Source organism: Harpia harpyja, chromosome 13 (genome assembly GCF_026419915.1).
Source record: "Harpia harpyja isolate bHarHar1 chromosome 13, bHarHar1 primary haplotype, whole genome shotgun sequence".
Classification (NCBI taxonomy): Eukaryota; Metazoa; Chordata; class Aves; order Accipitriformes; family Accipitridae; genus Harpia; species Harpia harpyja.
In genome coordinates this window covers 24,306,045-24,319,221 of record NC_068952.1, presented here as the reverse complement: position 1 = coordinate 24,319,221, position 13,177 = coordinate 24,306,045, and the positions used below count along the sequence as shown (strand labels likewise).

General features: G+C 50.0%; 2 protein-coding genes across 16 annotated transcripts in view; one reads left to right on the top strand and one right to left on the bottom strand.

Annotated features, from left to right (window-relative positions):
• AARS2 (alanyl-tRNA synthetase 2, mitochondrial) overlaps window positions 1-9,037 on the bottom strand; it is a 39,779-nt gene extending 30,742 nt beyond the window's left edge. For 5 of the 6 annotated variants that reach the window (XM_052805779.1, XM_052805778.1, XM_052805776.1 and 2 more), the window contains exons 1-11: window positions 8,673-9,037; window positions 8,191-8,379; window positions 7,378-7,523; window positions 6,387-6,581; window positions 5,707-5,851; window positions 5,110-5,255; window positions 4,694-4,802; window positions 4,043-4,081; window positions 3,188-3,299; window positions 2,526-2,653; window positions 1,637-1,787 (exon numbers count right to left, since the gene is read on the bottom strand). In XM_052805779.1, the coding sequence (XP_052661739.1) occupies window positions 1,637-1,787; window positions 2,526-2,653; window positions 3,188-3,299; window positions 4,043-4,081; window positions 4,694-4,802; window positions 5,110-5,255; window positions 5,707-5,851; window positions 6,387-6,581; window positions 7,378-7,523; window positions 8,191-8,379; window positions 8,673-8,900 (1,588 nt within the window). In that variant the 5' untranslated portion in view covers window positions 8,901-9,037. The remainder of the gene's footprint in view (window positions 1-1,636; window positions 1,788-2,525; window positions 2,654-3,187; window positions 3,300-4,042; window positions 4,082-4,693; window positions 4,803-5,109; window positions 5,256-5,706; window positions 5,852-6,386; window positions 6,582-7,377; window positions 7,524-8,190; window positions 8,380-8,672) is intronic. The other variant, XM_052805777.1, reaches the window with a different exon arrangement.
• A 94-nt stretch (window positions 9,038-9,131) lies between these two features.
• The window catches only part of CMTR1 (cap methyltransferase 1), a 46,252-nt gene continuing 42,206 nt past the window's right edge, over window positions 9,132-13,177 (top strand). For 6 of the 10 annotated variants that reach the window (XR_008237915.1, XM_052805768.1, XM_052805767.1 and 3 more), the window contains exons 1-2: window positions 9,135-9,279; window positions 12,021-12,149. Coding sequence is in view for 7 of the 10 variants with exons in the window: in XM_052805768.1 (XP_052661728.1) it covers window positions 9,190-9,279; window positions 12,021-12,149 (219 nt within the window). In the remaining 3 variants the exon portion in view is untranslated. Of the gene's footprint in view, window positions 9,280-12,020; window positions 12,150-13,177 lie in introns of all 10 variants that reach the window. The other 4 variants (XR_008237913.1, XM_052805771.1, XM_052805772.1 and 1 more) reach the window with 3 other exon arrangements.

The window sequence follows — 13,177 nt, the reverse complement described above, 5'->3', positions numbered from 1 at the left end:
ACCCCTCACTCACTTAGCGACAGACCTGCTGAGTAGCAGGTAAGCAGGCAGGGATGCCCAATCTGGCTCTAAATGAGCCTGATAGAACAAGATGTGGCACAGACACACCTGCAGCTTGCTACCCTGCAAGCTTGGCAAACCTGCCTGCCTTCTCTGAAGAGATGGCAGACTTGGTGGACAAGGAATGACAGGGACGTCACCTTCCTCGATGCAGCAAGCTTCTAACATGCTCTCCTGTAGGCTCCTTGAAGCCAAATTTGGGCAATATGGACTGGAGAGGTAGACCATAAGGTGGATGTATAACTGGCTGCGCAGCTGGCCGCACAGAGAATTGCTCAACAGTTCAATGTTCAACTGATATTCAGTTACTAGTAGAGCTATTTTGTGGCTGCTATTAGGGCCAACACCATTTAACATATTCATTAATGATTATCCATGACAAGATGGGATGTACCCGTATCCTGCTTGTGTATGGCAATGAATTGGTGGGGACTGGTTGACACATTGAAGAGCAGGGCTGCTTTTCAGAGGCATCTCAGCAGGCTTCAGAAATGGACTGACAGAAACCTTGGGGTCCTCAGGAGCAAGCTGAACACAAGTCAGCAGGGTGCCCGTGCAGCAAGGAAGACTGCCTGCCTGCTGGGATGTATGAACACAAACATAGCCAGCAGGTCAAAGAAAGTGGTTATTCATCTCTATTTAGCATTTGTGAGACTACATCTAGAGTGCAGGAAATTCTGGTTGTACATATAGGAAAAAAAAAACTTTTCACACTAAGTGTGATAAAGAACAGGAAACAGAGAGGATGTGGGATCTCTGTCCTTAAAGATACCAAAAACTTAAATGGACAAGGCTCTGAGCGACCTGATCTGACTGTGAAGCTGATGTTCCTTTGATCAAGAGATTGGACATCCAGAGATCCCCTCCAACCCGAACTATTCCATGATTCAGAGACTGAGGAGGTAGAACAGTTTTAGCTTGGAGATTTCAGCCAATGTCACTGCTGAGCTTTTCTCCTCCATTGTGCTCCTGCCATAATATACATAGCTTGAATTGCCTCACTTTCTGCTTAGTGTGGGTTGCCACCAGCATACTGGGTAAGAGGGAGCTGGCTGTACACAGCTATCTCTAATTGTTTGTGACAGCCACACCACCTCTTACTCTCTGTGGTTTAGCTTAATGCTTTCCCTAGAGCATCAGCAACCTCAGTTACCCTAAATGATAAAAAAGCCTGCACTGGCATCTAGTGGTCTGCCAAACAAATAGCAAGTGCACAGCATTAGACACCTACCTTAGTCCTTTGCATAATTATTCTGCATTCTCCCTAGCACTCATGCCCAGGAGCCTAATTGTTGGGGACAGACTCAACTCTATCAGAAATCAACAATCCCTGCTTCACCACTGCACAGTAATACCAGCCCAGAGCCTTCCGGGGGACACAGCAACAGCAGTAAGAAAAGCACCTACTTTGGGATGAGGTACAGGGGCAGAGAAAAGATGCAGCAGCAAGGTGGACAGGTTTGAACCACAAAGTACATGTTCTGCATGCACGAGGTTAGGCAGTAAAAGCAGTCTTGTGAGGGATTCAAGCACCCTCAGGCAGAGCATGCCTTACAGACGGGACCTGGCCACTTACCATACTGCCCATGCTGCCCAAGTGTGTAGGCGTACTTTGGAGAGTCATCAGTAGCAGGCACATTGCTGCTTCGCAGCTGAGCCAGTGAGTGCATATCAAGGCGTGTGTTTGTGTCCTCCAGCTGTCCTGCCGGTGGGCCACCAGCCTTCTGCTACAGCACGAGCAAAGGCACAGTTAGGTGGGAGATACCTGGGGGCACTCAAACTGACAACTGGAGCTATAAGGCTAGAACAACTTCCACCTTCCTGGAAAAGGCTTGTTTAGATCCAGGTTGATGGAAGTTACTGCTAAACCAACCCCATTCCTTCAAACCCCACAAGCACTCAATACCACCCTGTGCTAGCCTTGAGGCAGGCTATAAGCAACAGCTAACACAACCCTCCCAGCACAGCTTGCTGTGTAGCTGTGAAACTTCCAGGCCATTAAAGCTCAGAAGAACAAGGCCCTGAACCGATTACTGCACAGGAGGGCAGTGCAAGTCTTCCAGCACTACAGAGACCAAGGAGATTTTGTAAACTCTTCATAAATCACATGCTGTTTGGGCTGTCTAAGCTGGCTCTGATTTGTGCAAGGAGTTGGACTATCTGACTGACAGAGGACAGTCCTAACCTATATAATTCTATGATAACCTTCACGCCAGCAACAGTCAGCATCATAAAACACTTCTACTGATCTGAAGAGAATCACTAGCCAATACTTTTCAGTGCCACACCCATGAGCAAAGGCATTGTGACCACAGTGCTGTTTCAGACCCAATTCCCCTTTAGGGAAGACACATGGCCTTGTGGTGCATCTGAAGAGCCTCAGCAGTGAAAGGAATTCTGCCTCCATGCTCTCAGGAGAAAGGGAAGGCTCTGAATTATTCTGACAAGGCACGTCTCTCTCTTACCTTTGCATCTTCTAGAGCAAGTTCATTAAAAGCAGCTGAATCCAAACTGATTCCCTTTTCTTCAAGGATCAAGTCAATCAGATCCAGAGGGAATCCCAAATTCCCATAAAGAGACCAGGCTACTTCAGCTGTAGGACAAAAAGAAGGACATGAACTCTGTGTGAACACAGAAAGCAAAGGCATCTCAAGATTGCTTGGATGGGACCAATCTAGTGTGTGCCTTGGTAACCAGATTCACCTGTGTTGTGTGCAACTGCACTGGTAATGGGGAAGGGAAAAGAAGCCATGCAGTTGTTCTTGTATGGGACTGAGTATTAATGATGCTCCACAGCCCCATCCCTGCTAAAACTCAGCGCAGCACATCTAGACAGGCAGCTGCGCTGGTTGGGTCCTGAGCTCCTTCTTTCAACTGTGTCTTGTAAGGACCTAGTTAATCAGTCAATAAAGCAGCAAGGGATTGTTTCTAACTTGTCTGGTGCCTAGTTTGTCGTGAGAACAATTGCAATCTGGAGAAAGGAGCAACATCTGCTCCTCTACCTGGGGCTAGAAGGTCACTGAAAACACATGGGGGAGGCAGACATCCACCAGTTTTGACTGCAATGCTTGTGAGGACCTGGATCAAACCCTCTTTTAGTGCAGCTTGTCAGAGGAGGGACGCTCACCCGGGAAATATGTGGAGGGCTCCATCTGCTGCACTGTCCGCTCAATGATACGCCTCCCACGCTCGAGGGAGGACTGAAATGCTGCCTCGTTCTCATTGATGACATCCATGATCTGCCCAAGGATCAGAAGAAGGGATAGCCATAACACCTCAGGTAGTTCCCCAGCTCGGCTCAGCTCTGCTACAGTCAGCTCAAAGCAAATCAAGCAGGTGTTTAACAGGGGTACTGTGTCTGCTTGAACCAGCCTTTTTGTTCTGTAAGTATCCATCACAAAATCACCCCAATATGTTACTAAACAGTGCCAAAGTCATTGTGCTTCCTATCACCACCCCTGTCAAGGAAATATTGACCATCCACCTGGGGAAGGCCGGAGGCTGACAAATGCTCCCTGTGAGACATTCATGTCTGTGACCCAATTAAAACTGCATGGCTGGAACAGCCAGAGAAATTGCTCATCACAGTTGCTGTCAGCAGAAGCAAGCCAGGACTAGCCTTAAATCACCGATCGGCTTTGGACAAAGGGTACCCAGGCTAGGACAGGCTGTACTTGCACTCAACAAAAGAGCTACCCTAGCTTTTTTAGGGCAACTGCCGCCTTATACAAGGACAAGCAGTCCCTGGTAAGGATCTAGTAGAGCTCCCACAAGGAAATCTGCCACAGGTACTTCTCGTGCCCAGGATACAAACATGTTCCCAGCCCATCTCAGCCCACCCATGAGAACATGGTGATGGAGGAGGCTATGCAAACTCCTCCAGCGAAGTCCCAAGGAAGGGCTGACTTCTGCCCCTGAGAGCAGTGCCTCACAAAGATAATGAGAGACAGGGTTTCTCTCCAGGGGATTCCACACTGCTCACCTGGTCTGCGTTCTTTGTCAGCTCTGGATAGGCATCTCCCTGTGGAGTGAGCCTCAGTTAGTGATAACATCCTCAGCATCTTCTTCGGGGGATCTCACAGCATGCCACAAGCATTATAGAGGTTTCTCAGGCAGGTGAGTGTGAAAGGAACCCTAGCACACAGCCCCAGGGACAGCAGCACAGGGGAAGAATCACACATGGACTTTCAGTTGCTGTCTCCTGGCTATCTCCAACCTCTGCTAGCCCCTCTTGGGGGCACAGCATCTCTTGGCAAACACATCCATTTACAATGGGAAGAAAGCATTGTCTTCTAGGATGCTGTTAGTACTCACAGGGACCAATTCCAGATGGCTTTAACCAGATATGACAGCTTGGAAGCCACTGCCCTCAGGAAACAGCAACATGTGCTTGTATACACTTACACACACACTTGTGCTGACCGTACTGCTGGTCACACTAGGTCCCCTCCCTCCCATCACAAATGATCAGGAGACAAGAGATTTTTTTACTGCTGTGATGCATAGCACCAGATACACCCTCCTGGAGCATCTTTACATCCAAGATTGTCTCCTGACAGTGTACAGGAAAGGGACATGGGGCTGAATAGACATGTGTGATGCTTCTTCCCCCAAGGCAGCAGTTTTTACTCACCAGCACTTCCACTACAGTAGGCACCAGGGAGGCCAGGAGCCCAGGTGGAGCGTGAAGGACTTCAGAGCAAAAGCGGACAGCCCTGCGCAGGATCCGACGCAGCACCAGTCTGAAAGCAGGGCAGGATTCGCCAGGCAGCCATGTGAGCATCCCTGCCCAGATCCCACATCCAACACAGCCCCCCCTCCAGCTCCTCTGGCCTCATCTATTGCCACAGGCCAGCTGCTCCCCATACTCTACAACCATCCAAGGATAAGCCTGCAGATCAGAACCACTTCCAGGTGCTCACCTTCCTGCCTCCCCAAAGCTCATGCACTCCCCCATCTTGGGCTTACACCAGAACCTCTCCCCTGGCTGTCCATACTCATTTCTAGACCTAACTCCCTCCACCCCATGCCATTTCCTTATGTCCTTACTCTGCTCCAGAGAAGCCTGGGTAGATGCCATCAGTGATGCACACGCACAAGGCGCGCACGTGATCTGCCACCACACGGTAGGCCATATTCACATGCCCAACATCAGCATCCCCGACCAGGCCTTGGTATCTGGGCCCCCCGCAGCCCTAAAAGTGAAAGTAAGCAGACAGATCAGCAGAAATTAATGGCTGCAGGAGGAAAAAATTTCAGTGCAAGAGGCACCCAGCTACACTTGACATCATGTTTCTCAACTACCTCTGAACCTTGTGCATCTAAGATGTACTCATTAAATCCTTCCAGAGCATTATATACAAAGACTTCTGTACCTAAGACAGGTCAGCCAATGTCCTGGCACTGAGGAATTTAAGAAGCTTTGGAGGAAAAATGGATCAGCAGTGCTGATACCCCAGCAGATTTTCAACCTGGAATTCTCCCCAGTTTCCCTAGAATGCTGCTCTGGACCTGGCTGGACACAACTCCTGTCTCAAAATACTGCACAGTAACATGTGTAGAGAAGGCTGTACTATGGTACCAGACAAGCAGTCTGCATTCAAGGAGCTTCTGCTTAGCTGTGACTCTGAGCAGAAGCACCATCACCTTGTGAATGGCATCCAAGATGGGAGTGAAGAGATCTGTGTCATAGTTGGAGTGTTTGTTCTGCAGAACTGTCACCAGCCTCTCCAGGCCCATTCCTGTATCCACATGGTGCTGCGGCAAGGGAAGCAGATTCCCCTCCACCTCTCTGTCAGCCACCCAGGAAAAATAAAAGGCAAAAGAGAAGCCAGGGTCACTTCAGGGGCAAAGAAAAGGAGCAGGTGAGTCAAAGAGAATGGGAGAGTGACAGGGGATGGAAACAGCAGGTGACCCCACAAAAGGAAGCTCAGGGACAAACTAACAGCAGCCTGCCTCAGCACTGTCAGGCAGCCAGGATCTGACCATCAGATAGCCAGGATAGACTGTAACGTAGGGAAAAAGGCCTTCCCTGAACAGGGGCCCACGGCCTTCTCCTCCTTCTGCAGGTTTCTCCGGCCTGCTGCAGACCTCAAGAGACCTCTGGGATGCAGCAGTGAGGGAGAACAGGCAGCAGAGGTTGAAGGAGGACAGGACAAATAAAGCAAAGGGGACCAAGAGCCACACTGGACACATCTCCACAGCTTCCCTCTTGCTCCTGTACTGCCACCTCCCAGAAAGCAGTGAGATGTCTGAAAATATACATGTATGATTCTGGAGTCACACAAGCAGGAAAGGCTCTGGAATTCAGACCAGATGCCTGGTACCTGCTATACTGCATGAAGACCAGGTTCCAGATCTCCACTACATCGGGGCTGCCCTGGTTCACCAGTGCCGCAGCATTTCTGCCACCACCCACGTGGTCATAGTGGATCTCTGTGCAGGGTCCACAGGGACCTGTGTCCCCCATCTCCCAGAAGTTGTCCTTCAATGGAAAAGGAAGCACGTGACTGGCAGGCACCCTGGAAAGGCAAACAGAGGTGGCAGTGCTGGGGCATGCACACAAAGCACATAGTAGCCTAGATCACAAAGAAAGTTGGAAGGGAGGAATCCTTTCTGACTACTACAACTCAGTAACCAAACACATTAGGATTCCTTTGCTTCTGTTCACACAGAGTTACTCTCCTTAGCAGGAACAAGCTGGACCAAACCAGACAGGATCCTACTCACTGCCCAGAATAGCTGGCAAACACAGTCTGGCTCCTGCTGACAGAGGCAGGCTCTCTACTGGGTCTGTGGAGCCACCTTCCTCCTTGGAAGGAACTCCAGCAGAGCTAAGACCTGATCACAGTGGACAAGGCTGAACACCAACAGTGGCACAGAACTGGCTGCCTTGGGTTCAAAGCCCACATACAGCCTGGAACAAGCTCCCAAAGCACGGAAGTGCTCTCTGCAACAGCTTCATCCTCACACTGAAGCAGCCATTGCTAGCTTCAGTAAATGTACTCTCCACAGCTCATGATGGAGAGGAAGAAAAGGATCAGAGATCCTTCACACACTTCACCTAGGCCAGCTAGTCTTAGGTACGCAGCCCCCCAGATTGATAACATCTGAGAAACAGCTTAAAGGTCAAGTGCCCCATAGCACTCAGAGCCCAGCTGACTTTTAACAGCCCAAACAAAACCAGAAACGAAATGAATTTAAGACACAACTTTTGGCCCCTACATCTGATTCCCATCAACTAAATAGCAAATGGGAGACTACAGAGACTGAAATGTCAGCATCTCCTGCTCAGAATCTCTTCTCTAACACACTTACCCCAGGCAGAGCCAGACATCCCTGCACTCCTCATCTGCGCTCAGTCCCAGTGAGGAGTCTCCAGCAAAATAGGTGACGTAGAGACGATCTTTGGGAATCTCATAGACCTCTGTCAAGAGCTCCCAGGCCATGCTACATGCCTCCTCCTGAGCAGGCAGGGAAAATAAGCAAAGCACAGTAATCCAGGATGCATAGTGATGCAGGAAGGCTCTTTAGAATGGAAGTCAAACACCAAAGAAGTTAATTTCAGCTGCTCTCTCCCTTTCAAATTTTAAGGTGCACTGCAAAGAGCAGGATGAGGGTCAGGCGAGCAAGACAGCTCACTCCTGCCTGTGAAAAACTGACATTTTTAAATTGTTGGGAGACCCTCAGGTTCGCAGCATGGTCTACAGCCACGTGCTTACTAGCAGAGTTACATGTATTATTTTCTTTCCAAGGAAAAAATGTATTCACTAGCAAAACAACTAGCATCCTTTATCCTTCTTCCCTTTTCAAACTTTCTAGTAACAAGCATTAAATGAACAGGAAACCTCTTTCACCACATTAAATGGTCAACACTGGCATTCACACAAAGAACTTTGATTTGTGTCTGTTGTTCACAGCTTCAAAAGGCTGAGCGCTTTAAGAGTCTGCAGGGCACATTTAGTGATTCAGCACACCACCTGACTGCCTCTGCTCCAGGCCACAGAGCTCCCAAAACATAATTTGGAGCTTACCAAAATGCCTTCTGCAGACAGTCCTGTGGCACTACAGCCCAGCTCTGAAAAAAAGGCCGCATTTCCCCCTGGAGAGGGTTTGCTCCTATTGCCTTACCTTAAAGTAATCCCCAAAGGACCAGTTCCCCAGCATCTCGAAGAATGTGTGATGGTAAGTATCGCGGCCCACATCCTCCAAGTCGTTGTGCTTCCCACCCGCCCGCACGCACTTCTGGCTGTTCACCACCCGCCGGTGCTGTGCCAGTTCGCTCCGGGGGTGCGCCGTGCCCAGGAAAATGGGCTTGAACTAGAAATCAAGGCAGAGAAACACACGCTGTTGCTAGATGCCACCCAGCGCTGGGAGCGGTGCCTGGGCCTCCTGAAACACAGACACGGCGCTACGAGAGGCGAACCGGAGGGCAGCGGGGGGATAAGCCCGCGCGGGACCCCATCCCACCGCAGGAGACCTCCGTGAAAGGGGCTATCCCAAGACGCGGCGGGCCCGGGAAGCCGGTGGAGGGGACCTGCGGGGGCGGGCCGCAGGCGGCGAAAGCCGGAGCCCCGGGCCGAACGCAGGCCGGTGGAGGTGGGGGGAAGCACCTGGTTCATGCCCGCGTTGACAAAGAGGAGGCGAGGGTCACCGCGGGGCCGGACGGGGGCCGAGGGCAGGCGGCGGTGGCCGTGGCGCTCCTCAAAGAAGCGGAGGAAGGCGGCGCGGACCTGCCCCGCCGGCGGGCAGCCGGCAGCCCCGCGGCGGGGACTGCAGCGCCAGCGCCACGGCACCGCCAACAGCAGCAGCCGCCGCCGCAGCTGGCCAGCCGCCGCCATAGTGGCCGAGGGCGGAAGGCGGCGCCGCGGTTTCCGGAAGGGGCAGGGAGAAGGCCGTAGGCTGGAGGGGCCGATGGGATAGCGGAGGACCGCTGTAGGGCGCGGCTGCTGAGGGGGTCACCGCCATCTTCCCGCTGACTCCTAGGGCGCACGCGCAGCCTCTTCTCGTGCTCCGGGTTCGATTAGCCGGCCTGTTGGGCGCTGCACAGCTGCTACGCTCTGCTTCGTCTCGCGAGAGCGCTGGCGCTGCCGCAGCGATTGCTCCCGCCTGTCGGGGCGGGCGGACGCCATGGCGGCGCGCGGGGCCTCGCGGCTGGCCTGGTGTCTCCGCCGGGTCGGGGTCAGCGGCGACTGGCTCCTGCTGGAGGCCGGCACGCAGGTGAGCTGGGCCGGGCCGGGTCGGGTCGGGTCGGGCTCCCCGCGGGCTCCGGCCCCTCGGAGGGGTCGGGCAGCCGAGGCGCGGCCATCGGCGCCGCCCGGGGCGGGGGGCCGTTACCGGCGCCGCTCGGCCCGAGCCCCGTCGTGGCGTCCTCCTCCCCGGGCCGCGCGGGGCAGGGGGCGAGCGGCCCTCGGCGCGCTTTGTTTCGGGAGCCGCGTTGTTCCTTCACGCCCTTCCCGGGAGGAAGAAGTCCCGTCCCGTCCCGGTTAATGAGCAGCCGTTGTTAATTGCCGCTTGGAGGAGCCGGCCGCTCACCCCGGTGCACGCCCGGCCTCCCCGCGGGGCGGCTCGGCGGGGCGCTGCCCGGCGCTCCCAGGGGCCGAGGCGGCGGGGAGCAGCGGCCAGAACCGGCGCGTTTCAGCACCGATAACGTGCGAGGCAGTGGAGAGCGGGGCGCAGGCGTGAGAGCAGGCGCCCCAGTCCGATTTGCCAAGCCTGCGGTCGTTAATCTTTTTTAAGACGATCTCGTGTCTAGGTAGGAGTTGCTTGTGACAGAAACGTAAAGCGGGGGGTGGGAACCCTTAGCCTAATTAACAAGGTGATGCTTTGGCGAGGCTAACGGTAAGCCTGTTTGAGTGCTGTGGCTTAAGTCATTCAGGTGTAAAGGAGGTCACATTTTAAACCTGTTTCGGTATGGTACCGGAATAACCCTTTTTCAGTGATCATGTTTTTTAATTGGAAAGCCCAAATGGGTCCTTGGGCTCTTTCCCTCAAACCCAGCAGGCAGAGACGCGTGTTGGGGTTGGGGCACTGTAAGAGGATTGCCGATCTAGTGGTCGGAATCAGGAGGTTAGGCGTTGTGGGTTCACGCTGTACCTAATACCTTTCTGCGTACACGTTGCAAAAGGTACCCCTCTTAACTCTTCTTTCAATGCTAGGCAACTCTTTAAGCAAATATATAGTTTTATTACTCTCCCATTATGGATTTGAAGCCAGGAGGTGTGCAAGTATGCTCCGTGAAGGCCTTGAGTTGTATATCTGCAAAACTTGCAGCCAGGGCTCTGTTAATTGTGCAGAGAATCTCGTTCAAGATGTTATTACTCCGATCATCCGCACAGCCCTACAGTCCTTGTCACAGGCAACAGGGGGACTGACAGCATCCCAGTACCACAGGCTTGCCAGGACACAGGCTGGCGTGTTAGCACAAACCGCTTTCACTGGGGATTTAAATGTCGGTGCCAAACTGCACTGCTGAGGTGTGGGGATGTGCTGTGATCTGCCGGTACCATGTGGGCAGCAGCAAACTCCAGCAGGCGAGTGGTAACGTCTCAGCCCCCTGATGCTCAATGAACTCGATCAAGGGGAATTTTTGTGACTGGCCCTACCTGGGCTTAATTGTATCAGATGCGTGTGACTGACTGTGAATAACAGGAGTCTTTATCCACCTGAGTCTCTGTACCTCTTACATATGCAATCCAAGTTGACAGAACACTAATATATATCAAGCGTTTAAGAGGTAGGGGCCAATGTGCTTAGGTCTGCTTTCACGATCTTAGTTTGCTTCCTTGCATTTAGTTGTGATGTGGGAGTCCGAGTTCTTGCTTTAAACTCAAGGTGAGACCTGCTCAGGTAATGCGTAGTGAATGAACTTTTCTTGACTGCAGCATCTTGCCATCTTGTAGGAATTGGAAGGTGTGACACAAGTGAGTTGGGATTGCAGGAGAAAAGAAGGGCAGCCTTCATCTAAGGCATAAAAACTAGAGCACACTTTTATAATATTCTTCATCTGATTTAACTGTGGGCTTCTGCTAAAAGGTGTTTGTCCTGCTTTTTCTGGCTGCGTGTTCCTGCTGTATTATGTTGGATCCGTGCAGTTGTCTAATGACATGATAAGCTGACTGAAAAATTTGTGCAACGCACAGATGAATGAGAAGGGTGTGTATGACTATCAGATCTTGCAAAGGAGGCAGTGGAGGGAGGGAGAGCAGAGCCATGCTTTAAATGGCAGTCTGCAATTAGATCAGATTTAAGAAGACACTGTGAAATGGTACAATTAAATTACGTCTCTTCTTCCCAAAGATGCGATTAGAGTCTAATCAGATTATTTAGATCACTTTCACCACTGGTTATGAACTGCATGTAGCTCAGTTTGAGCTGTGTGGTTGATGGTGTGATTTACAAAACTATTGTGCATTTAGGGCATGGTTACATGTCCATTTTCTTGGTGGCACTTTTCTGGGCTATTTTTTCCTGCGTCTTTCCTGTTCACAGACAGTTAAACAGATGCAACTAGTGAAAGAAGAGGGTAAGAAGTAATCTTTAGACCCGCAAACAGTTGTACTGGTTAGAAGAAATGGTGTTTAGTTAGGTAATGACTGAGGTGGGACACGGATGGATTGAGAGTGGCTTTGAGCAGCTTTGCTGCTGCAGAAGGTTTCCATGAAACCAAGGCTGTAACCTGCCTTAGCACAATCAAATTTTCCTCAATGGGAGAGAAAGAATACTTCAAACTTTGTAGATTTCAATTTTCTATCTACTCTTGAATTTAAATGCAAAAAAAAAAATTAAAATCATATTATCCCAAACTCTTTGGAAATAGCTATAAGATGCTAATCTAGATAGATTTCTGCTGTACTTAAATTGAAATGACATATATTGAAATGACATTGTACATTGAAATGAAATAAACTGAATTTACCATGTCGTTGCTGACTGCAGTTACTAAACTACTTTATTTTTAGGTAACTGTAGGCCGAGGATTAGATCTCACGTACCAGCTGGTGTCAAAAACCTGTCCCTTGATGATCTCTCGTAAGCACTGTGTTTTCCAGCAAAATGCAGAAGGGCAGTGGACTGTCAAGGATAACAAGGTACAGAGACTGATTAAAGACCTTGTACTCTGAGATTCACTGAAGAGAATGCCCTGTTTGGGCTCAAACAATATATGGGCTATGATATAATATTGTATAAATGTGATAGAAGGACTACGGGAATGTGTCTTGCCAGTTGTGCACTTCCAGCAGGAAGCTTCAGTCTGCTGCAGTTGGGATGCAAACCGTATTGCTTTCTGTATATAGATTCGTCTCTTGGTTTAGCATTTTTCAGCCAATTGTAGTCTTGCCAAGGGCACTTTGCAGTCTGTGAACCTGTTTTTTGTTGCTTTCTTAAAAAAAAAAATCCTATGAATTTTGGCAGTATTCAAAAGGATAATGTTCTTGTACTGCTAATGAAAGGATAAACTGATACTCCTTATTGTAGTGACACAATTGCTTTAATACAATCAACTACAACAAGAATCTATTGTTAGAAAAACCATGCTTCATGTTATGTTCAAATGAGTTTCTTCTGAAAGTCCTCCTCAGCTGATTAGAATAAAGTGTTGACATTAGAGTCCTCAGCTAGGTCTCACTTTGACTTCAATAATCTGTTTTTTATATCACGATCTCTCCACTTTCTCATTTGGGCTGAAAACTGTAAAATCAGTAACTTGCTTTAAAACAGCACTGGTAGAACAAAAATGTTCAACACATCATGCAGATTTGACGGGTGTTTGGGTCAACAGCTGATTAGTCAGAAAGGAATGGAGTAGCTACTATTAAAATTACACTGCTTTTAAAACTCTGTTGCAGTACTTGTATAAACTTGAAAACGTAACAGTTGTTGCATGATTGGAAACATCCGTGGTAGATTAACTATTAACACTTCCTCTGTGTTATTACTGCTACCCATTTGTCAAGTTGTTCTATTGAATCTCCTTGAGATATGTCAGTTAATGATTCTGCAGTTTGTCTTGAGCACAGATCAGTTTTGCTCTTTTTCAAAACTATTTCTTGAGCTAGTGTCTAATTTAAAACCCCTTTTTCTGCTTTGAACATTATCTCTAGAAGAACATTTTCTT